Raw genomic sequence first — 24,912 nt, 5'->3', positions numbered from 1 at the left:
CTACAGTGACTGCTTGGGGGAAACAGGAGGAGGAACCTGGTCTCCACATCCCTGTGCCTTGGAACACTTCCCATTTGCTACCACTCCACGCACATGGCATCTCCATCCCTGGGTTTGCATTCTATGCAGCCCTGCCTCCTCTCTACCTTAATAAGCTGGTGACTTTGGGTCAGGTTACTAAACTCATGGACGCTTTAAAGTTGACTGAGAAAGGAAATGAGTTAGGTCCGCTCTATTCCTAGACCTTGCAAAACACCTTTAGCAGCGCACCCCTGGTAGTTGCCAGAGCAAGTCTGGTTGGCGGCTGCTTACCATGGAAGGTAGGGGTGGGTGGGCTGAGGATTTGTCTCCTGGATGCAGGCCCTGATGGGTGCATTTTCTTTTGAAAATGAACACCAGGGGCGCCTGGGTGGCACAGCGGTTAAGCGCCTGCCTTCGGCTCAGGGCGTGATCCTGGCGTTACGGGATCGAGCCCCACATCAGGCTCCTCTGCTATGAGCCTGCTTCTTCCTCTCCCACTCCCCCTGCTTGTGTTCCCTCTCTCGCTGGCTGTCTCTATCTCTGTCAAATAAATAAAATCTTTAAAAAAAAAAAAAAAAAAAAGAAAATGAACACCAACGATAAAATCAAATAAAAACAAACCTGCTTTTTATGTTCATTGTCCATGTGCAATTCTAAATAATATCAGTGATAAAATAGTCCTCTCTTCCGGCGGGGGCCCCTCTCCCCACTGCTTAGTACCCTACTGAAGCTCGAATCAGTGAATGTGCGTTCACGTCCTAGCCCCGCTCTCAGGGCTCAGTCACTTCCCTAAGCCTCTGTTTTCTTTTCTGTGAAATGGAACTACGAAGGATACCTGCAAATATTAAAGAGAGAATAAATATAAAATGAGCTTATAAAGAGAAAAGCTGGATATAAATGTAGGGTCCACGTTGCTCTACACAATCTAAACAGGGTGAGATCTGAGTCACGTTCAGGCTATTCTCTGGCAGTGAAGAATTTGCGGGTGATCGGGCCAGGCTCTTCCATGAAGTTCAGGAGCTGGTGTTGGAGAGATAACACTGTTTCTGGCACTGAGAAACTGTTCTAGGTTTATGCCCTTTCATCTGATTCCTGGGCAGACAATAGGACAGCCTCGTGGGGCGCCACCCTGGGCCCTGCTGAGTTCCTGAACGAGGCCCATCTGTCTCACTCTTTATGCAGGCTGCTCCATCTTCCTGGGGTGCTGAGTGAGTGAGGAGCTGAGGCCTCTGCCTGGGAAGAGGGGTGTGTTCCTGACTTAATTGCAGGAGAGTGTGCTGGCAGAAATACGGAGGGTAGTTGGTGTCTGGTGGATTGCCTGTCCCTCACTAAACCATGCTGCGTGACTTCTGCAAGCCAGCCCCAGGGTTCAGAGTTACACACACACACACACACACACACACACACACACACACACCCCACCCCATGCCTCCTGCCCTTCTACAGTGCTAGATGGTAAAGCCCTTTCTCAGGCATCATTTATGTAATTTCTCCTGTGACATGGCCAGGCCAGGGTTTCTCACCCCCGCTTGACAAGGGAGGAAATTGAAACCCAGGGAGTTGAACAGGCTGCCCCGGGTCAGGGTAGGGCTCTGACTGGAACCCACATGGAGAATGAAGGGAAAGCCTTTACTTTCATTCAGTTTGTCATGGGCTCTTTGGAGCTTTCTGACAGAAGCTTTCTGAGGTGAGATCTCAGGTGGCAGGTGGAGAAACACAAACCAAGAAGGCAGTGCCTTGCCTTGCCCAGCCCGTGAGGCTCTGATGGCAGGAGCAGGACCAGGAATTGGTCAGCCTGACTGCCTGCCCTTTGCTGCATTAGACCATGGGTTGGGTATTGACTGTTTGCAATGGTGGGGGGAGCACGGAGCAGGAGGATTGCAATATGCACGCTTTGCCTGTGTGTCAATGAATCAGCATTCCCATAATTTCTGATTTAGTACTGGCAGTGACTTTCTGGGTGGCACCCTGGGTGGCTCTGTCCTAACCGAGAGAGGCCCTCACTGCCTACCCCTTGTCCCCATAGCCTAGCTGGGCAACTTCTGCCCTGCATGGCCTGAACCCCTGGCCTTGGAGCATCCTAATGGACAGACGAGGGCCCATCCACGGGTCAACAGGGCATAAGAGAGAGTAGCCTCAGCTCTGGTGTTTTGTTTACCCGAGCTCTGATTTTTGCATTTGCTGTGGATACGGTGACCAGGGCATGCCCGGATGTGAACTTCCACTCCTGGCGCCCGCAGAGCCTCGGATAATCTGCTGTGTTGATTTGGAGCAGTTCAACGCCAGACCCGTCCTGGGAGAGACAACAGTCCTCCCCCTCCTTCCTGTCCTCCCCGTCCTCCTTGCCTCGAACGTCCGATCAAAGAACTAAGGGAGAGGGTAATAGGTGAATACTGAAAAGGACGAGGAATAAAGTGAGTCACAGCAGTACGGTTCTTCTGTAGAATGCAGAGAACCAGAAGACTGTTGTAAGTCGGTTTCTCAGCCCCCGCTGCTCGCCAGTCACCTGGGAGATTTTTAAATATCTCCGTTCCCAGACGGCAGCCCGCCCAGACCCAGGAGGTGGGAATCTCTGCGCGTGAGACCCAGGCAGCCAGTTTTGAAATCCCCTGGGTGATTCCGGCGTACAGCCAGTTGAGAACCACTGCTCGAAGGGTTAAAAGAGTTGGTTAACTGCTTAGGACAAAGGTATCCCTGTATCTCACTGCGCACTGGAATCATCAGGAGCACTTTTGCAATGACACCGATTCCCTGGCCACATATTGCACACCATTTAAATCCGTGACTTCCGTAGTGTCTCTAGCTTGGCCTTCATAGGAGCAATAAACTAGCAACGGTTACAGTAGCTGTCATTCATCAGAGCTGACCGTGGGCCAGCTTGCAGATATTTCCAGTCATCATGATTCCCTAGTAGGGAGTCATGATTCCCATTTTACAGATGAGGAAACCGATGCTCAGAGCAGGTAGCCACTTGCCCCAGGTGACAGCGTTAAGTTTCCTGAGTCCAGGCCCATTTGCCCTGGAAGGCTGCTTTTGCTGCCCAAAGCCTCATGGCCTGGGGGCTGGCCCCCATGGAGCATTGTGTCCCCTTTTCCCAGTAACGGCCCAACAAGAAGGGCAAACTCTTCAGTGGCCTAGGCTCTCCTTGGGCTCCCCTTGGACTCCCCAGAGCAGGTTGAGCGGAGGACCCCTCCCCCAGGAAGAGAGGGGAGATGAGTGGTGTTGCTTGGTATTTGGTTCCGTTATTCACCCACTCTCAAAATACCTGCCTCTGGTGGGAGGAAATGGCCTGCATATTAGGACTGATCCCCAGTCACCTCTCATTGCCACAGCTGCTCTCACAAGGAGAAAACTCAACCAGGAAATGCAAACACTTTTTTGCTTTTTTGAGACTTTGAGGAATTTTTAAGTCATGTGATATAGAAAAATGCCTCTGTTTCCCTAGCTCAAGGTGACTCGAAATATTTCTCTCTGCTTTACAAAAGCTCTGTGCCTCCACGTCTGTGTTCTGTAAGCTTAAACAAAATGCTTACAATCCTTAAGCTCTGGTTTGTCGGCTAGAAAGAGTGAGCCCTGTCTGCCCTTAGGGCTGCTGATGCCAGGCCCCTGAGATGTCAGAGAAAAGAAAAGCATGGCCGTCCTGACATTGAGACTCACAGCTGCCTGGGACTGGAAGCTTTGTCAGGTGTTTGCTGGCTCCCACTAAGGGACCCAATGTCCCTGAGACCCAAAGTAGCTCCAAGGGACAAGCTGTGTTAGAGATCTTGCTGAATGTGTTCACTCTGGCTTTGAGACGCCTGGCTTCACTCCACCTGCGTCAGCCCCTGGTGTGTAGACAGCTAGGAGCCAAATATTCAGAGTGTAAATAGCTGAAACTTTAGAGTTAGTAGACAAAGTAATATAAATTTGGTTCCACAAAGCCATCGCTGTCCAGCCTAGACCCAGCCCCCAGGACCTTCTTCCCCAGAGCTCCCTCTGTACCTGTTGTCTGTGCCTTTGGTCCCTGCCCCCCATTCCCCGGCACAGGGCTTGGCACAGAGCAGACACTCAGGCAGCACTGAGTGAATGGAGGATGAGGGGATGGAGAGATACGGGAATATGTGTCTGGTGACATCTCTAAGGTGGTTGCCATAGGATGCTATTTAAGTGTTGGCATATCTTTTCCTTGCTTGCTCTACTTGACTTTTTTTTTTTTTTCCACTTAGGTTTATTTTGAAGGCTGTCTCACTGAGGATTATTCTAGGAATGGAGTGGTTCAGATGTGATGCTATTTTCTGAGATTGAGGCAAATATGCGGAGAATTTCGTTGTGTGTAACTCTTACCCCAGAGCCACTAAGAGAGTATATACTGTGTGTGGAGTGTGGTGCTCCCTTATTCAGCCATTAAGCTGAACCTGAAAACTTTCTGAGTTCTGTCTTAAGCAGTGGGTATTGTGGGTGAGAAAACATGGGGCACTTGTGGAAAATGTTGGAAGAGGAGTGGGAGAACCCCAGAAGCGGGGAACCACTGGGCAGTCTCTGGGGACTTAGAGCTGCCCATGCACCCTGCCCACCTGAACTGATGGTGAACAGAAGGGCTGCTGCCCTTCCCCGTGGAGTGGGCTGTCCTTGGAGCACTCAGAGAAGCTGGCTCAGGGCCACCTGCCATTGGCATGGACACCATTTCATGGTTGCTATATTGGTCCCTAGAAATGGAAGCATTTCTAGGCTCAAACCTGAAGGGCACTAAGCACAGTCTTGACTTCTGTAACTACTTAGTGGCTTTGTGGACAGTGGGCTGGGCACCTGGCTTGGCCATTAACCTGTGATGACCTCACACTTGTCAGTTGACCTCTCCTGTGCGCCAGTTTTCTAACACTTTACAACTCTGTGGTCCCATCAGCCTTCTCACCATGACGAACTCCCACCTGTGGTTCTTAACAGTGTTAGGCTCCCTCCCCCCACGCCTCCTCCACCAGCATCCCACCACCCAGCCAGCATGTCCTCTGGCCTTGTCTTTAAGTGCATCCCCCTCCTCTTTGTTCCCTTACTGAGGACCTGCTTTGATCAGGTCATTGAGATTTTATTTTTGGGGAGGAGGTTGGGAGCAAAGGTATAAGCATAAGAATATAGAGAATATAGAGAAATCACAATTATAAATGGATAACTTTGTACTTGTATCCAGATAAGGCAGACCCAAATGAACAACTGTTACCATTAGTATTTTGACCATGCTGATCCGATCTTCATGTTTTTCCTTTTTAATCTTTACATAGTGTAAAGCTTCTGGACGCTGTGATTTTATCTAGTGGATACTGGACTCGGGTTCTAACTGAGACTTAGGAACGATGAGGCTGTATCATCCTGATAAATCAATAACCTTTCAGGGCCTCAGTGGTCACATCTGTACACTGGGAATGACAATACTAACATTCATTCCTAGTAAAGGCAAAGGATTCATATGAACAAAAGGGAAGCCCAGGACCTGCCTCATCTCAGCCAGGGTTAACAGGCTGGTGAGGATGCTGGCTGGTGGCATGACTTGCCCTACCCTCGCAGAATGGCTCTGATTAGTGTGGCCTGGGGGCTGACAACTGGGTTGCTTCCTGGAACGGACACAGTAACACCCCGATTGTGCCGGTCTGTGTCCCCACAGCGGCCAGTTTGCCATTGTGAAGAAGTGCCGAGAGAAAAGCACGGGGCTGGAGTACGCGGCCAAATTCATCAAAAAGCGGCAGAGCCGGGCCAGCCGGCGGGGCGTGTGCCGGGAGGAGATCGAGCGCGAGGTGAGCATCCTGCGGCAGGTGCTGCACCCCAACGTCATCACGCTGCACGACGTCTTTGAGAACCGCACCGACGTGGTGCTCATCCTTGAGCTGTGAGTGCGTGCACGGGACCCAGCGCGGGCAGCGGGGGCAGGTAGGGTGGTGGAAGCTCCGGCCACAGACCCCCGAGGGCAGCAGCAGACCTAAGCTCAGCCCAGAGGCCATGAAGTCTGAGGCGAGTGGTTTCCCTTGGTTACTCCCCCACCCCCGACCTGGGTCAAAGGTAGGTGGGTTTGCTGACCAGCAGGGACAGAGGGCGGGGGTCTTGGTCTGGCTTTCATTGGACCCCGGGGATAAAAGGGAAGCAATGGCTGGTGCGGGGGTCACTTCCTGGCTGGAGAACACGTGGGAGCGGGGTGTAAGAAGGCGGTAGCAGGGAAGGAGAGGCTGTCTTCTCTACGACGAGGGGAGAAGCAAAGCCCTTCTCCAGCCCTTTCCTGGAAAAAAGAAATAAATCCCCACCTCTGTGTCTTTGATGCCCTTATTATCATAATAATAGCTATTACTGAGAGCGCTTCTGTAAGCCAGAGGTTTGTCACACGCTTCATGTTTGCCACTTGCTCAGTCCTCACAAAGACTCTTGAGGGAAGTGCTCTACTAACACCAACGGGTTACTTTGTATTCACTGTACTGAGCACTTCTATTACCTTACTTGATTTTCCTAACAATCTTATCACACAGAGGCTCCTATTATCCGCGTTTTACAGACAGGTCCCTTATCGACCCTAAAGCCAGGAAGAGGCGGGGCTAGGACTTGAGTCCACACTGCTTGTGTGGACAGCTATGAGCATGAGGTGGGATGGTTTTATGCTGGCCTAGTCACAGTCTGGTGATACTAAGACTCCAGGGGTGGGCCCCCTGGTGTCCCTCTTGGAGGCGTGCCCATGGAATGGGGAGATGGGGCTCTGGCAGACAAGGGAGTTTGAGTTGCACTGTGGCAAGAGTCACAATGGCTGTGTCCAGTCAAGCAGCAAGACTGGTGTTGGGAACGTTCTGAGCCTTAGAGGCATGTATGCACCTGCTGGATAACAGAGGGGTGGAGGCATTTGTTTTGGTGCTCTCTGACCTTGTGACCTTGGGCAAGTCCCTCCCTCCTTTGAGCTTCAGCTCTCATCTGTAAATGTGGCAGCCGTCCTTAGCCTGCCCACAGGTTGGGTGGACCACCTGGCATTTGAAATAATTCTAATTTGAAAGCTAAGCCCTTGTATTACCAGGATATAGATTTTTGTAGCAGATGGGCATTTGCATACTCTTGCATTTGATGCTTAAATTAACCATCTCTTGCTGTTTAAATGCACAGACTCGCCTGTGCTATTCCTTTCGCTCTCCAGCGTCCTCCACGTGTCTCCCATGGACTTCTCAGCCGGTTGCACTAGTTGGCGTAGACACTGTCTGACTCAGGAAGGCTGGGGGCGTCCCGCAGGTGTGGTCAGCCATGTGGACAGCCTGAGGTGTGCCGGGGCTCAGGGTCAGCAGTTGGCACACTGGTTCCCAGCAGAGTGACAAGCCCACCTCCACTGGGAAGACGAGGCCACTGCTTTAAAAAGCTTCCCAGCAACTGAAACGAAATTACATTCATAATCCTACCACCCAAACATAGCTATTTATGTTTTTCTGTGGTTCCTTTCAGTCTTTATCTATTTGTATACAATCATTATACTTGTACAATTTCTTGCTCTACTTTTCCCCCTCAGTTAGCATAATTTCACAAAAAGGTTTTTTCTTTTAACTGAGGGTATCATGTTTCATTGAATTACATACTCGTATATCCCTATTGTTGGACATTTGGTTTTTATTTCCCAGTTTTTAACCATTACAGATTTTATGGCCATAAAACAACTTACTTCCCATAATCTCCCACTTTTCTTTTGAATTGATCCTTTTGAATCAAACCCCAGGAAGAGGATGACCAACCTGATATTTGCGGAGCTCTTGATGTCCTCCCTCCCACGGGACGGTGTTAGTTAACCAGAACGACCTGCAATCCAGGAACATTCCCATTTGCCTGCAGCCTTGCCAGCCCTGGGTCATTTGTTTTAAAGAAGGATTCATTATTTATTGACGTTTATAGTGATAAAATGATTCTTTGTTGTCATTTTTATTTTTATATTAAAGAATTTTATTCTTTAATTGCTGGGGAAATCGCCTGCTTCTTCCTGTTTGTAGAACCCTAGGAGTTAGGGTCTGGGACGCTCTTGAGATGTCCCTGTTTCTCCCAGCAACGCTCGTGGTCAGCCACAGTTATGTGCCCTCTTCTAGTGAGCTGTCACTGTCCACACTACCAGTTGTCACACAGGTGCTCCCAGTGTGACTTGCACGAGCTACCATGCTTGCTCAGATCTGTATGTTCATAGTTTCTCTGACTCCTCCTTTCCTCTCAACCTGTCTCGCTGCTCTCAGGGTGCCTGTCTGTGGAGTGCTCCGGATGGCTAAGGCCGTGCCGAAACCATATGTGCCTGGAGTGTGAGAGGGAGGACCTCCTGAGAGAGAAGGGCTTTTCGTGCGCTTTTGTGTTTGGACTTGGTGACCCCTGTTGGGCTCATCAGCAACCTTCGGCTGCCCCGTCCTCTTCGTGCCCTAATAGGTCCCTGGGTTTGCCCAGTGCTGAAACATGGGTATTAGTGCCTGCCTGTTCAGTTGCAATGGCAGGTTTCTACCCCAGTCCCACTGCCCCTCCCAGCATCTGTGGTCTGGTGCCGGGCATGCTCTGCTTTCTGCTAAAGTGACCAATACTCAGAGGACATGCCCAGCCCTGGTTTGAGTCCTTTTTAGCTGTTGTTACCCCATCCATGACCTCCTTAGCAGCAGCTGCCTCTGGTTCAGGGCTGTTGAAGGCAAGGATGGGAAGGATTCAGTTTTTCCATATAAGTTGACTTCTGTATAGCATAAAGAATATTTTCAAAATTGCAGTAGATTAACTCATGTCATATGTGGAGGTTGCTCTGGAAAATGTAAGTCAGACCTGGGGGGGTTGGACAGGCCTTCCATCCGGGCCCCTGATGGCTCTGGGGCCTCCCGGACACCCAGGGAACGGAAAGCAAGAGCCGGGTGGTTGCATCGGAGAGAAGGGCCTGGCAGAGCGCCCCAGGGTGTCAGCAGTGCCTCCCAGTGCACCGAGTTGAGTGCGGCTTCTTGGGCCTGAGCAGCTCCGGCAGCACCCTTCCCAAATCGCTGCTACGCAGGTCGTTTCAGCACATGTTCACGAAAGAGTCAGAAAAGCATTTCTAGCAGGCAGAGCAACCAGCAAGAAGGAAGGTCAGTTTAGTAGGAAGGGGACTGATCCTGGGGGTGCTGAGAGGAGAGCAGAAGAGGCTCAGACTGTTAGGTTTTGCTTTTCATCTTGAAGCTAAAGAGGTTTGGGATGTGAGAGGAGAGACATTTGGGAGGAGACAGGGAGCTCCAAGGAAGAGGTTTTGGGGCTGAGAAACCCTTGGGAAAAGCTGTGTTAGGGGGAAAATGAACAAAAACTCGAGGAGAGCTGCCTGAGCATTGATGTGCGTGTCCCCAGCCTGGGTGTCCGTCCGGACTTGGACATTCACCCCAGTGGGCTCATCAGCCTCCCACCTTTCCAGGACTCTGGGGGAGATTCTGAGGACCCCTGTGGTTATTCCCTTCTTTATCCAAAGGAGACCATGTCTTACCCGGTCTCCTGCCCAGATCACACCTTCAGTGGTGTGGCTGATTACTGTCTCCCAAAGTCCGCCCAGCCTGGGCCTTCACATCAGTGGCTCTGGGTGACAGGACACATCCCGATTATCGTGAGATTCTTTTACACTTAGGCAGCATTCTATTTAAGGTAGGAAGGGTAGGATGTGCCTGAGGCCACAGCCTCACAGGACGCAGCAGGGGCTGGAAGGACAGAAAACAAGGGCCAGGTGACTGTCCTGTGTTTCAGAGGGGGCACTGTGGATTTGAACATTTGTATAGGGCTCTGGACAGGTCTCTTGCCGATGCCAAGGCATCACTTCTATATAATAGAGAACATTCTATATCATGTTGATAGTTTTAATGCTTTTTCCCCTTTGTTCTTTTATCCGCCCACCTTCTATTGAATGCCTTTGTTACACAAGGTGCTGTGGAAGCAAAGATAACCTAACTGGGGAGAGAGACAGACAGGTAACAATAGCGTGGTATGATGAGGGATTGAATGCGGCTGAGCAGGGATGTCAGAAGACCGCCCACTACTTGGGGTGGCTTTGAGCTTTCCTCATTGCACCAACTCAGGCTCTATAATGTGGAGACAGTGCGTTGAGAAAGACACATGGTGGACTGGGGCTGGGAAGATCTGGCTCTAAAACCTGGTTCTGTGACTTACTGTGTGACCTTGGGCAAGTCACTTGGTCTCTTGGGGCCTCAGTTTCTCATTTGAAAAATCAGGACAGAAGTTCCATCTATCCCTCTGGGGGGATGTGAGTCTCAAGGGAGAGAATGCTTGGGGAAGCATATTGCACAGGTGGCAAACTTAGAGTAAACTCGGAATCAAATGCCTTTCCACCATTGCCACGCCTGATGACAATATGTTGCATGGTATTTACCTCCAGGACTTTGGTCTCATAGCACTTGTCCAACTCTACAGCAAGATTCCCCCCTCCCAGGGGCAATAGGCTGGGTTTTTTCCTCATTCCTGTATTTTTTTTTTTTTAAACTTAAAAAAAAAAAAAGATTTACTTACTTAGAAAGCGAGGGCATGAGCAGGGAGAGAGGCAGAGGGAGAGGGAAAGCAGACTCCCTGCTGAGCGCAGAGCCCAAAGCAGGGCTCGATCCTACCACCCTGAGATCATGACCTGAGCCGAAATCAAGAGTTGGATGCTTAACCGACTGAGCCATCCAGGCACCCATCCTCATTCCTGTTTTGCAAGAAGAAAAGCTAGGCCCTGGGACTCTAATGCTGTACCTCCAGGGGAAGGTTGGGTCTATGTCACGGAAGGATTGGGACCACCGTCCTGGCCCTTTGACCTGGGCCTGCAGTGCAGACTCAGGGTTACTCCTTCGGCAGCTAAGAGGGGACTCCAGTTTCCAGCACCTGCCCAGGTGGGGGTGGGGCAGAGGATGGCCTCACCCTTGAGACACATGGAAAAACAGTGCACCAGCTTCATCCCCAACACTGAGGCAGCCACTGTGGGCTGCACCCAGCTGAGTGAGTAGAGGGGCAGTGTGGCTGTAGCAGACGGCACATTCTCGGGCTCTCTTCACCCCTTTACCACCACCCGCACTTTCTCTAAATATTTGCTCAGCATCTATTCTGCGGTAGACACTAGACATAAAGCTGAGGACCTGATTCATGGCTCCTGCCCTTGAGAAGCTCACACTCCAGCAGGAACAGAGGTTTCTGACATTCATGTCTGCCAAAGGGAGATATTTTTAACCCCATTTGACAGATGAGAGAGACTGAGGTGGAGAGTGAGGTGCTAGTCAGTGACAGAACCAGCATGCCAGCAGGCGGGCCCCTCACCTCCAAGGCCGGCCGGTGCACGGGGACTTCCTGCCTCATCTGTGCCCTGCGCACGTCACCGTCTCTGCCTTTGCTGGTGCTGTTTCCCTTGCTCCCTCCGTCCAGGCCCTCCCCCAGCCTCACTGCCTCCCCAGCGCCTCCTCCCACCACGTAAGCCCACACTAACCACGTGTGACGAACAACGACATCATGGCGGAAGCCCCTGCAGGCGGAGCGCTGGCGCGCACGTCCGCGGGCTGAGCGCCTTCCTTATTGTACCAACGCATTTGCTCTTCAGAACGAGGTGAGCGCACAGACATTCTCATGACCCCCATCCCTGACAGGCATTGCTGAGAGAGTTAGGGCAGCTCGTCTCCAGTCACACGTTAGTCCGAGAAGACGGTTGGACGGCAGCCGGGGCCTGGACATGGCCTTGACCGCACGCTCCCCTGCTGGAGAACTTGCATGGCCACTTCCCCTCCTGTGGGCCTCAGTTTCCTCATCTGTTATGGAGGAACTACCAGGTGATGATGGTTATAATGTGGGTGGGCGGCTGAGGGAGATCGTGGAGTCCCCCTACCCTCCACCCCCCGTGGAAGTTCACTGTGAACTTCATATTAGGGTAGATTTCAAACATATACAAAAGTAGAAAGAATGACGTAAGGAACCCTCATATGCCCATCACCCAGCTTCAGGTGATCAACATTTTTCCAGACTCGTTTTATATAAAACTCCTATTCCCCTACCTGCCCCCACTCCAACTGTTTGTTTGCTGGAATATTTTAGAGCAAATCTCGGACATCATGTCACTTTACATATAAATACCCTAGTGTGCATCCCTCACTGATGACAGTTTTTAAAAATGTGACCATCATGTATCTATGACACCTGACAGAATTATCCAGCCGGGCCTTGGGACCACCGAGGCTGTCTACACTCCAGTCCATAGTGGTAGTTTTCTTTTCTTTTTTTTTTTAAATATTTTATTTATTTATTCGACAGAGAGAGAGACAGCCAGCGAGAGAGGGAACACAAGCAGGGGGAGTGGGAGAGGAAGAAGCAGGCTCCCAGCGGAGGAGCCTGATGTGGGACTCGATCCCAGAACGCCGGGATCATGCCCTGAGCCGAAGACAGACGCTTAAGGATTGAGCCACCCAGGCGCCCCCCATAGTGGTAGTTTTCTGATGGACCCAGAGATATCTTTTTGCGGTTGTTTTATTTGAATTAGCATCCACATGAGGTCCACATACTGCATCTGGTTCTTTTGTCTCTTCTGTCTCATTTCTCCTATAGCAGTTCTCCTTCCCCTTCTTTCTCGATGCTATTGATTTGTTGGAAAAACTAGGTCGTTTGTCCCATTGATCATCTCACACCTTGGTTTTGGCTTATTCCTTCCTCATGCTGTTAGTTAACTTGTTCCTCTAGGTCTTGCGTTTCCTGTAACCTAATAGTTAGATCTAAGGAGATACCCTCCGTATTGGTGCTGTTCAATAGAAATATAATATGAACCATATATATGATTTGAGATTTTCTACTAGCCACATTGAATAAGAAGTAAAAAGAAACAGGTGAACTAATTTTCATCAGAGTTTATTTAATCCAGTATATACAAAATATTATCATTTTAACATGTAATCGATATAAAAATCATTAATGGGATATTTTACATTCTTTTTTCCATATTCTATCTTCAAAACCCAGTGTGTATCTTACACTGAGAGCACATTAAGTTCCTTCCCAATGTAACAGTGTGAAATACAAACTTATCAAAACAATAAAGTTGTGTTTGCAGGAAAATATTTTATACCACTTCAGTTTTTGAATTAAAGTGACTTCAAATGAAGTAAGATTTAAAATTCAGTTCCTGGGTTGCATTAGCCATATTTCGGATGCTCAGTAGCCATGTGTGACTAGTGGCTGCTACACTGGACAATGTTCATAGACCGCATCTCCATCACTGCAGAAGGTTCTGTTGGATAGCCGAGCGAGAGGCTTAAGCAGCTGTTGGTGTGAGATAACGTCACAGGTGTCACTGTGTACTTCCTGTGTTACCCTGTCATGTCCCATGGTTCTGTTTTCCATGATGCTAAGATTGGTTAGTGGGTCTGTGGGTGCTCCTGGACATTTTTAAAGAAAGGAGAAAAAGGAAATTTCGGTGCTCTTTGTTTAGGATGAACTAGGTAGCAGGGAATGAGCGATTCCCCAAACTGGGACACAAGCCATTCTGGCCATTTAAAAATCATCTAAGAACACTCAGTATGATATAGTGGTTGAAAGTCATTCTGCCTGGGTTTGAATCCTGACTGCCATTTACTAGCTCCATGACCTTGGGCAAGTCACTTACCCTCACTGAGCCTCTGTTTCTTCAGCTGTGAAATAGGAAAATCCAAGTATTTAGGTCATAAGGTATTGTCATGGTTAAATGAAATAATGTCCCTAAAGTACACATTATGCACAGAGTAAGTATCCAATGAATGTGAATTACTAGTATTATGTTATTGTTGTAAGAATACAGGTTCCAAGGTTTGGGGGCTGGAAGATCTAATTTGTTAGGGTCTGTGGTAGGACCTGGATTGTGCATTTTAAACACGTTCTCCAGGTGATCCTGAGTTCTTGGACCCCCTGGCCTTCCCAGTATCTTTCCCTGGGATGACCCTTGGCTCTGTCCTAGCCCCAGAGAAGCATGTCCTGGCTGGATACCCCAGCATCCATCAGAGGACAAACGAGCCCAGTAAGGTTACCAGATTTAGCAAATGAAAATCCCCTATGTTATCTGGCAACCCCAAATCCCTAATTCAGATGAAACAGTTAACTAGTATTTATAGGGGAGGTTGCTTTTACTCTACGGGCCTCCATTCCTGCCAGATCTACCATAAGGTGCAAGAGTGGGGAGTGTGAGGACAAAAGTAGCATTTTCAGGTTTTTATTTTTATTTATTTTTTTTAAGATTTTTTTTAAATTTATTATTTATTCGACAGAGAGAGAGACAGCCAGCGAGAGAGGGAACACAAGCAGGGGGAGTGGGAGAGGAAGAAGCAGGCTCCTAGCGGAGGAGCCTGATGTGGGGCTCGATCCCAGAACGCCAGGATCATGCCCTGAGCCGAAGGCAGACGCTTAACCACTGTGCCACCCAGGCGCCCCAGCATTTTCAGGTTTTTAGATGGGTCTAGAATCCATGCCTAGATTCTCTTCAGCTTTGAAGAGGCCATGAAAGAAAGGGCTTTAGGAGCCATCGTACTCAACCTGCTCATTTTGCAGGTAAGGAAACTAAGGGCTGCCTGGAGGGGGAAAGTGAGTTGTCCAAGGTCAGTGGCAGGGCTGGACTAGAATCTAGGTCTCCAGTTTCTGGCCCAGCATATTTTCCTCTTTGTCATCTCACAGGACTTGTTTCTGTCCCCTGCCCCCTCAGTCATGGGGTGGGGAGAGGTAACACCCAGGGTAACCCGAGACCCTTCTGGTGACTCCCGAAGAGTGGTTCCTACCCTTGTGATCCAAAGGGAAGAATGCAGCCAATAGAAGCGAAGTCGGGTCCTGGTGCTGGCAGGACAGAGCCCCAGAGATGGGTGAGGGGATCCTGCCGTATGTGCAGGTCGTGGGGGTCAAGTTCAGGAGCTGCACCCATGGCCTGGCCTCCTAACACACAGGGCTGACTGGGCCTGGCCCCCACCCCACACTGGTGTCTTGCAGAGTGTCGGGAGGAGAGCTCTTCGACTTCCTGGCCCAGAAGGAGTCGCTGAGTGAGGAGGAGGCCACCAGCTTCATCAAGCAGATCCTGGACGGTGTGAACTACCTTCATGCCAAGAAAATTGCTCACTTTGATCTCAAGGTCAGTGAGGGGATGAGGGAGAAGAATCATTTTAGGAAGAACGGGCCCAGTCCCTTCTGACATCACTGCTAGGAAGGGCTCAGTGCCCCTTTGGTCCTCCTCCCTTGTCTCGCCATGGAAAACTGAGCTCCTAGGAAAGAAACGATGCCACAGAAGGTGTCCCTCTCCTCAGTGTCATTTTGCAGAGCAGGCTTTCTTCACACAGGGGCTGATGGCAAGAAGCTGCTTCTTCAGACCACAGGTACCTTATCTCTGTCACACAGTAGGTGGGCTGTCATTTTTAAATAGTAGGCCACTGACAGGAAACATGAAACCAAACACATTTCACCAGACTGGACTCGTCAGTAACCAAGAACTAACTCATGAGGAGGCAGAAGTGGAAGTGTTCGGGTGAGGACTGCGAGGTCGGCTGGCTCTCTGGGCCCCACACAGCCTCCAGCACCCCTCACCCAGAGGTCATCAGTCTTAGAGCTCAGGGACCGCTGGCTGCCCTCCCCGTTCCCATCCCCTACTGTGGCCACAAAACTGCTTCCAAGGGGCACTGATCATTTGTGGTAACTGGTATCCAGGGTTGAGAAAGTTCACTGTGACCACATAGGACCTCAGAAAGCAGGAGTGTGGTCGAAGTAGAAGGACCAGTTCCCATACTAACGGAGCTCAGCGTAGTGGACTGATGAGCCTTTACAGACACCCGAAGCGTAAAGATCCTCTAACCCGTGATCAGAGGGACCTAGTTACCAGGGTGTAGACCGACTCAGTTTTCTATCCAGAAATTCCTGTTGTGTTTCAAGCAATGTGCCATGTGCCTAGGTATTGCTACAGATACAAAGATCAACTGAGGCCCTGTCTGGGCTCAGTTCCTCTTTTCTAGGAAACCTAGTACAGGAGGCAGAAAAGAAAGATCAACAACCCTAAGTGCTGCGATAAAAGGAAGTATAAGGGAGCTGGGGAGCTCAAAGGAGAGGGCATCTAAGTCAGACTGCGGTATCCCAGAGGGCTTCCTGGAAGAGGTGATATTTGAGTTGAGTTTAGAAGGACTGTCAGGGATTATCAAAGGGGAAGGGTCTTCGAAGGAAGAAAGGCTAGCAGTGTACACGGTCTGGAAATGGCATAATGCTTTCAGGGAAGTACAGGCAAAGAGTGGATGCTCTGAATGGCTGAGAACAAGCCAGGAGGAGAGCAGAAGGCAGACACAAGGGCGTGAGAGCTAAACCAAAGAGGTTGAACTTTACCCTGAGGGATACGGGGCGGGCCGGGGGGCAGGTGATCAGGGAGGTGAGGCGATCCGTTGTGTGTTTCGGAAGGATCTCTCTCTGCCTGGAAGGTTGGGTAAAATGGGGACAGCTGGAGGCTGGGGGCCCAGCTGGGAGGCTAGTGCCATAATCTGGATGAGTGTGTGGCCTGAGTAGGCCTTTGGACCTTGGAGTGGTAATGTACCAAGCAGGAAATGGTCTGCCTGGATTGCACTTGTGTCTCCCTCCTGACAGTACTAGGGACAGTTAACTTGTTGTTTTCTGTGTCTTTACTGGTTCCAGGAGCCTGGCCTCAAAGTGGGCTCCTTTGTCTTTTCTCTACCAGGTCTGGTAAAGGTAGGAGGAGTTGTAATCCCATAGGTGCCATGACGGGGTTGGGGGGGGTGGGCAGCAGTTTCATGCTGTTTAATTTGCTTATGTGGCCGCTGTGGGGTGGGGAGTGCTGGCTTGGAGGCAGCCAGGTTGGGTTTGGTCTTCATTCTGCTATATACCAGGATACAGCCGAACCTCAGTCTTTTCAGCTTCAACACAGCTAATAATCCCTACCTGGTGCAGTTGTTGTAAGGGCTAAAGAGAAGCAGCATTTCGTGCCGACTCCCAGGTAGCGCTCTGTGATAGTACCTGCTATTGTTGTTTCCCCTCCCAGGAAAGAGGAAAAGAAAACACAGCTCTTGTTACAGGATTTTGGGCCCATTAGACTAGGAAAACAGTTCTGCTGGTGCCGTTCTCAAGTGCCCAGCAGAGAGCTGAGATTGGTTGCTGCTGGGGCACGTCTGGCTCCTGGGCTCAGTCTGGCTGCTTTCCACGACCTGGAGACAGTCTGGGTTTGCCCCGGATGTGTGTAGGGTGAGGATGCTGCTAACCCGCATGTTGGCCTCCTGTCCTTAGAGTTGTGCAGACTCTGAGCCTTCTGACCCCTGCACCTCCATCCATGGTCCCTTGGCCCAGGCCCAGCTGAGCAACCTCAGGAAGTGATGAGTAGCTGCATTACCTCATGATGGGGCAGACGCTTCCTGGAGCCAGAACGTGGGTATGCATGGCCCTGGCTGGAACTTTCCATCAGCTGGAGGGGACGATGTAGAAAGTCCAGCTGCTAGCTTCTGGGTTCCATGTTGTTTCCCATCATATAAAAATCATTTTACACGAATATATTTTTCTTCCTGATTTTCATTCTCTATGAGGTACCTCTGCTTTCCTCAACTCTTGTATTCTGTTACTCCTCACCGAGTGAGTCAGGCTAGCCTTGCGGTCCCACGAACAGCCATTCTGTTGTCTCCAGGCCCCTACTCGTGACCTGTTCTCCGTGCTCATCTTCCAGCTTGAAGGAGCAGGTGATGGAGGAGGGGCAGCTCTCTCCTGCCTTTGGAATACAAACAGCTTCTCCTGGGACCGCTAGCTGATAAGCTTCTCCTATGTTCTGTCACTATGCTGGAGAGGTGAGGCCCTGTCCCGGCTTATGACACGCTCCCAGCCTTGTGGCAGAGAGCAATAAATGGACAAATTAAGGTATGCTAAGCAGTCTTGGGAAAACAGATCATGGCAGGCTGCTGCCCAGAAATCTGTAATGGGTCCTTGTCATCTGTAGGATAAACGAACCCATGGTCGGCATGGCACTGGGGCCTTCCGTACACTGCCTCAGCCCTGGTTCTGCCCTCATCCAGCTTTCCCACTCCAAAACACTAGCCCCGGGCAACAAGATGACAGATCTGTGTTCTGGCCTCTCTCCTCTGTTCGTGCTGTTCCCATCCAGGAAGCTGCTGCTCTTCCTTTTCTCTGTCCATGGACTTCCTTCCTGCTCATCCTTCTAGGCCCGGCAGAAACACCATTTCCTCTGAAAGCCTTTCCATCCCTGCTACCTCCCAAAGCATAGCCAAGAATGAACCTGCCTTTCGGCTTCTGTTGCCCTTCGTACAGCCTTCTGCGGAGAGTAGCTGTCGCTCTCCGTCCCTTTCTAGCACTGTGCCTGGCATGTGACGAGTTACTCGGTGTTGAATGAATGAGTAAATGAAGTAATGAATGCCTTAGTAAGACCAGATGCGTGCATGGATGCAAAGGCCCTTTCACATCACCTGGAAAATGCAGAAGAGGTTACAGCAGGTTTCAGTCCAATGATGTGCACATTTATTGAGGGACTATCATATGCCCAGGTGTAGAGCATCAGACATCAATGGGATATGGCACCTGCCTTCCGAGGGCCCACTGTCCACTAGGAGATGGCCATGGTGGGACTCGGTGGGGAGGCCACCTGAAATGAAAGCTAACCACGACTCTCGCCAACAAAAGCTTACTCCCAGGGGGTAAGCGTTCTGCCTCAGCAGAGGGAATAGCATGCTGGTGTGCACTGTAAAACGCCCCAGAAAGGCCCACTGATGTGGGTGAGTGTGGGTGGTGAAGGTAGGTTGCCCTGTATTTACGTGGATGGAAGGAACCCTGGGCTGACTGCCCCCCAGTACCCCGTAGCGCCCTGTGTGCCTTCAGACATGGCTTCTGCGGGGTGGATTACCAGGAAGTGGGCTTCAGAGCCACCCAGGAACTTCACCCTGGTATGCCATCCCAACGCAAATGAAGGCCTTGTAGAGGGCAGTTTTGTGCGGTTTTGTGTTTATTTTGCATTTGGGAGTTTCCCTTCTGAGTATGGGTGTGTCTCCCCTACACCCCAACCCAACTGGAGAATTCAAAAATGGAAGGTTGTCCTCAGGTCTGACTGGTATTTTCAGCAAAAAGAACACGCCATGAGGATTGAATGAAGTCATATGCAAGCCAGGAACCCAGAACTCTCATGGGGCTTTTTGGTTTATATAAAGAGTATTAAGAAGTGAATTTCTGAACAAAGTGCCCCCCAAATCCAAATTCCTCTATGCCCTGATTGTCCTTTGAGCTTTTTTTATGTTCGTGACATGATGGGGTCTGCTCGTCAAGGTTTCATAGGAATGATACTAATAATACTTTGAGTGTTTATGGCACTTTCTGGAGTATAGCACACCTACACATTTGTTCTCTCATTTGGTCCTCATGGCCACCCGTGGAGTTACAAGGTATTGTCCTTTTCTTACACATGAGGCAATTGCGATTCAGAGAGGTGAAGTAACTTGTCTAAGATCACACAGCTATTAAATGACAGAGCTGAAGCTTAAACTTAGCCAATGAGGAAACACTAAGCCAAGCTGGGTGCCACCAGCTTTTCTTTCCCCAGATTCTGACGGTGTACATTTCTTACTTGCTCGGGCCATGCCTCTGACACATCATTAATCCAAAGGTCTGTACTGTGCCAGGCAGTTCTCCTTCACACGGTTAATTTCTCATCTGGTTACACTGTTCTTTCTTTCTCATAAGCTATTCCTCATATATTAAAAAAATGTCATTTTATTAGCTGCTATAAAGTGTGCACGCATTTGAAAGTAGAACTTACAAGAATGAGGCTGTTTCTGTACTAAAACCTGGCGGCATGAAGCAAAGGTAGGCATGGCAGAGATTTAACTGTTGGGATAGAGTAGGGTGAGACTGTGACGTTTCAGGGCAGACCAGAGAGTCTGTGTGGGCAGTCACAGCCAGGGGAGGCTTTTTCCCCTCAAAATTTTTTATTATGAAAACATTTCAGAACCTTTAAAGAAATTGACAGAATACAATGGGCACCAGTACACCTTCGCCCTAGATTCAACACGCAGGCACATTTGCTTTACCTCTTTCTCTCTTTAAAAAAGAAAAATATATATTTATATAAAAGTATTTTTTTATAATTGTATATCTACACACAGACACATACACATATGTATATATATATTTTAGAATTAAAAACATTTTAAATAAAAATTAAAATAAAAAAATATGTGATTTTTTAAATGGTATAATTTGAAAGAAAATTCTAGCCATCTTGACACTCCACTCTCAGCACTTCTGTAGGCTTCTCCCAAGATTAAGTCAGTCTCCCACTGACCTATCACCATTATCACACTTAAGAAAACTAACAATAATTGGTGGAAGACCTTTAATGAATGAATACACGATTCTATTTCTGATTTTAAGAAAATTCCGGCAGGGCAGAGAGGAGAGCTGGAAGAGAGTAGGCCAGTGAGAGGTAATGATAAGAACATGGGTAAGAGATGACCCAAAGGTACCCTTAGCATTTTTTAAGTGAAGCATGGTCTTTTATGCTATCATAAAAAGTAGTAACTCGTAGAAAACACAGAAAATTGCAAAGAAGTTTCCCATAAACTTTCCACTTCCGAACAACCATTGTTAACATTTGGTGTATTTTCTCCAGCTTTTTATGAGCAGGTGTGTGTGTGTGTTTGTGTGTTAGGGTGCTTGTAACTATATTACTTTTACAATTTTCTCTTACGCTTTTTTCTACTGTACATCTTAACCCAAGCAGCCCACATGTGCTCTAAAGTATTTTACTTCGTTGTAGAAACTTTTATACACGTCTTTTCTGATTTCCTTACCTTCTCAGTGTATTCTGAGGGGCAGACCCTGTTTCCTGTTCCTAAATGCAAAGCTTAGCTTGTGCCCCAGCCTCAGAGTGTACTCTTTGGACCCCTTCATTTCAACCCAGTACATCAGACTGAGCTTGGAGCCCTAGCGGTACATGCTGGCTGTGTGACGAACTACAGCAAGGCTCCCCTAGGGCCACCCCAGGACGAATGAACTGAGGATGCTGAATCCTAAACAGTGGAGGGAAAGAACAAAATGTGGCAAAAATTAAGCTATGGAGAGCCATAATTAAAAGAGTTGCGGGCCACCTGGCTGGCTCAGTCCGTGGCACGTGTAGTTCTTGATCTCAGGGTTGGGAGTTGGAGCACCACGTTGGGTGTAGAGATGACTTAAAAACAAAATCTTTAAGAAAATAAAAATACAAGAGTTGAAATATAGATACTTTGAAACAGGAAGCATTAAGCCAAGCAGGTAGCTCTTACAAGATACAGCAGGAGGCTGCACAGTGAAGTAGAAAGAGGACAGGATTGGGGATTGAGCCTGCATTTGCATCTCACCTGTGCTGTGTGGCACTGGGGAGGTCACCTCTTTGACATTTCCTGGCCTTGAAAGTGGAGGTAATATTGCCTCTCCTTCCTGGCCCACGGGAGTGGAGTGGGGGACCAGGGAGAGATCAGTAATAACGAGAGGGCCCTGTGAATTCTGAAACGCCCTACACAAACTTGTTGTGAATTTTAGCTAGTCTTGTTAGGCCACATTTCTCCCCATTCCTCTCTTTCCTCCAGAGGGATTCGGAAAGGGAGATGGGCATGGGAACATCGAAAGTGGGGAATGAATAAGCTTGTGCTTCCCTTGCCGGCCAGCCAGGCAGGTTCCAAGAGTGGCAGGACACTGTGGAAGGCTGATAGGGGTTGGCCTAGATATCGTGATCCCCATTTCACAGACGAGGAAACTAAAAAATGCAGTGCCCTCCTCCTCTTTTGTCCGTTATTGCCTTTGCCATCACTGTTAGCAGCTCAGAGGCCTTTTGGGGCTCCTGGCTGCCCGTGCCCTACGCCATGGTCCCCTGCCTAGGCCTGGCCTCCGGTGAGGTATCATGTGTTCACACAGTACCTTCTAGGTTCTATTCACAGCTCCACCATCAGCCCTCCCACTGCTGCTCATCTCAATAGAAGTGAAAGAATCTGATTCTGGAAGTAGTGAAGGTGGTAAAAAGAACAGATATCCTAGCACCTGAGAAGACCTGCGCCTAAATGAAACCTGGCTCCACAACTTAGCTGTGTGGCCTTGAACAAGTTACTTAACTTCTCTGTTCCTTAGTTCCTCAACTGGAAAACACAGACAGTAACCTCCTTGCCTAAGGTTCTGTGCAGTACTATTCTGGTCACAGCCAGATCTCCAGTAAGCAAGCGTAGGTACACACACACACACACACACACACACACACTTATCATGAATTTTATGATACAAAGGTTTGTAACACAATTTATAAATAATAAAATATATGCTACTTTTTTTTTTTTGGTAAATTCCAGAGAGCTGATTTTCTCATACAACATTTTCTTTAGTTTTTGCCAAACCCTTGTATCAATAGCCAACCTATGGATGCAGTTGACTCCCGAGGGTAGTTCTGACCAGAATGTTGGTTGATATTTTCGTCTACATTAACAAGTAAGGCGAAAATGAAACAATGAAGATATGCGTTAGGACTTTGCTGGTTTGTCAATGACAAGAACGACTTCTTTGCTGAGTTGGGTAATAGTTTCTGAACATTGAAAAAATATGTCCTCTATTTCTGTGCTATTCACAAAGCAACGGCTGCATACACGGCACCCTTTTAAGTGTAATCTGCATTATTAAGTGACCTTCTCCAGCACTTCTTAAGTCTAGAATCAAGAAGATAATAAATCAGGTCCTATCGGTAGTATCTGCCAGTTTCCAGTTTCCATGGTGTCAGTACCCCCACCGTGGCCAATTTCAAGGTACCCTTGTGCCATTGACAGGAGTTTGGAAGAGGGCTGCAGTAGCACACCCTTATTTAGGATTTCCCCAATTCAGAGAGAAGGGGCAGAAGTCGCCTCAAGAACACAGAGAATACTAAAACACAATTTAAAAAATTAGGAAGCAATGAACTTTAAGTATTATTTTTAATATAACTTAGTATCAGTTTATAGAATTTCATTTTAATATTAAAATAATATAGTTATGTAGCTGTCTTTAACAACCAGCTCACAAAATTCCTGGGCTCTCATGAGCCAGTAGGCACCAGCTCCAGCACCTCCCTGGCTCTCAGAGACTTTACACACAAAATAAAAGCATTTTGTAGGGAGAATAGTGTTTTATGCAGGCTGACTGTTGTCAGCAGTATAGTAACAACAATGGCAGCCAGCAGTTACTGAGCACCTCGAAATCATGCAGGCTCTTGTCTGAGTGCTGTGCGTGAGTTTACTCATTTAATCCACGCAACCACCCTGTGAGGGAGGCTCTGCAGTCATGCCCATTTTATAAAAAGAAGAGGCTACCATAGGGCTCCTAGGGCATTGTTGTGTCTCCTCAGAACCCCTAACCGTATTAATATTCCATCTTGCAGACGAGGGGCCAAGGCTCAGAGAGGTGAGTGACTTGCCAAGGGCCACACAGCTAGTTCAGGGCAGAGCGGGATTCTGACCTGTGACTGTCAAATGTCTGGACCCTCTTCAGCACTGGTTTCCCAAACATGGCGCCGTCTGCTTCTGAGTTCCTTGGAGAGCTTGCTTTACAAAACCAATACTGGGGGCCCCTGGGGGCCTCAGTTGGTTAAACGTCTGCTTTCGGCTCAGGTCATGGTCTCAGGGTCCTGGGATCGAGTCCTGCATTAAGCTCCCTGCTCAGAGGAGAGTCTGCGTCTCCCTCTCTCTCTACCCCTCACCCCTGCTCATGCTCTCTCTCTCTCTAGCTCTCACTCTCTCTCAAATAAATAAATAAAATATTTTAAGGAAAAAACAACCAATACTGGAGCCTCCCTCCTGGTGAGTTGATTTCATCGGTTTGGTATCGTTAACACAGTCCCCAGGGGATGCCGGTGGGCAACTCGCTCAGAAGGGGACCTCCAAAGCACAGCTTGGGGGCTTAGAATGTCTTGACGCAGGCCCGGGTTCCTCACTGGTAGGAGCGGGCACCAGCCATCTACGGCTTGGTGGCTGTGAGGATCTAATAAGGTGAGGTGTGGGGAAAGCCCACCACAAATGCTAGTTTGGCACAGACCACAGAGCCAGCATTGCTGATTGGCCCAAGGCTGGAAGCCAGTGGTCCTGGAATGCCCTTACAAGTGAATTTTTGTTTCTCTCCATGCCACAGGAGCCTAGAGACAGAGTAGGTAGGTGGAGTAGGTTTTCCCTTCTGCTTTCCCAGGCAGGGCAGTGGGAGCTCAGAGCCACGTAGCAGCCTTCCCGGAGTACGAGGCCAGGAGTGAGTGGCCAAATCCAAACGCAACCGAGTTGGGGCCCTTCCCGAAGCCACAGCTGTGGGTTTTCTGGGAAAAACATGGAGCTGGGACAGGAAGCTGCTGAGGCACCAGAGCCAAGATGGACGTGCCCACTTTGCCAGCAGGCAGGGGTGACCCCAGCAGGCTCCCTTGCATCAACTAGAGGAAGGAAGGGGAGAGAGGGGAGGAGAAAGCACACAGGATCTGGAGTCAGCCAGGGCTTGAACCTTCGCTGCATTACTTATTACTGAGGCACCTTATTACTGAGGACTTAACATCTCTGAGCCTCAGTTTCTTCATCTATGAAATGGGGGTGATGACACTACCTGCCTTGGAGAGTGAGAAGCAAATGAGTATGAATGCTTTGTAAACGAAATGCTATAGGCTGTGCTATACTGAAACCCCAGGCTGGATGCTTTTAGGAACACAGAGCATGTGCAGTAGGCCTGCTCTCGGCGAGTGTGCAATCTGGGTGGGAAAGGAGGACGAACACACAGGGCTCTCGGCAGTGGGGGGTGCTGCGGGGTGAGGTTGCTGCATGTGTGTGGAGTGGGAGAAGGAAGGAGAGCTGGGCTGGGTATTTAGATGACACTTCCTGGGGGAGATCGAATTTTGGCTGGGCCTGGAAGGATGGGTAGGAGTTCAATAGGCAGATGACAGAGACCCTCATTCTGGGAAGGGGA

At 49.2% G+C, this 24,912-nt stretch overlaps 1 protein-coding gene across 8 annotated transcripts in view; it reads left to right on the top strand.

Annotated features, from left to right (window-relative positions):
• DAPK2 (death associated protein kinase 2) overlaps positions 1–24,912 on the top strand; it is a 116,413-nt gene that overhangs the window by 58,539 nt on the left and 32,962 nt on the right. For 7 of the 8 annotated variants that reach the window (XM_026478265.4, XM_057303844.1, XM_048222379.2 and 4 more), the window contains 2 exons: positions 5,657–5,878; positions 14,944–15,082. In XM_026478265.4, coding sequence (XP_026334050.1) covers positions 5,657–5,878; positions 14,944–15,082 — 361 coding nt within the window. The remainder of the gene's footprint in view (positions 1–5,656; positions 5,879–14,943; positions 15,083–24,912) is intronic. The other variant, XM_057303843.1, reaches the window with a different exon arrangement.

Source organism: Ursus arctos, unplaced genomic scaffold, assembly GCF_023065955.2.
Source record: "Ursus arctos isolate Adak ecotype North America unplaced genomic scaffold, UrsArc2.0 scaffold_28, whole genome shotgun sequence".
In the NCBI taxonomy this organism is placed as follows: Eukaryota; Metazoa; Chordata; class Mammalia; order Carnivora; family Ursidae; genus Ursus; species Ursus arctos.
The sequence above is the reverse complement of the archived record's forward strand: the minus strand, read 5'-3'. Positions and strand labels throughout refer to the sequence as shown.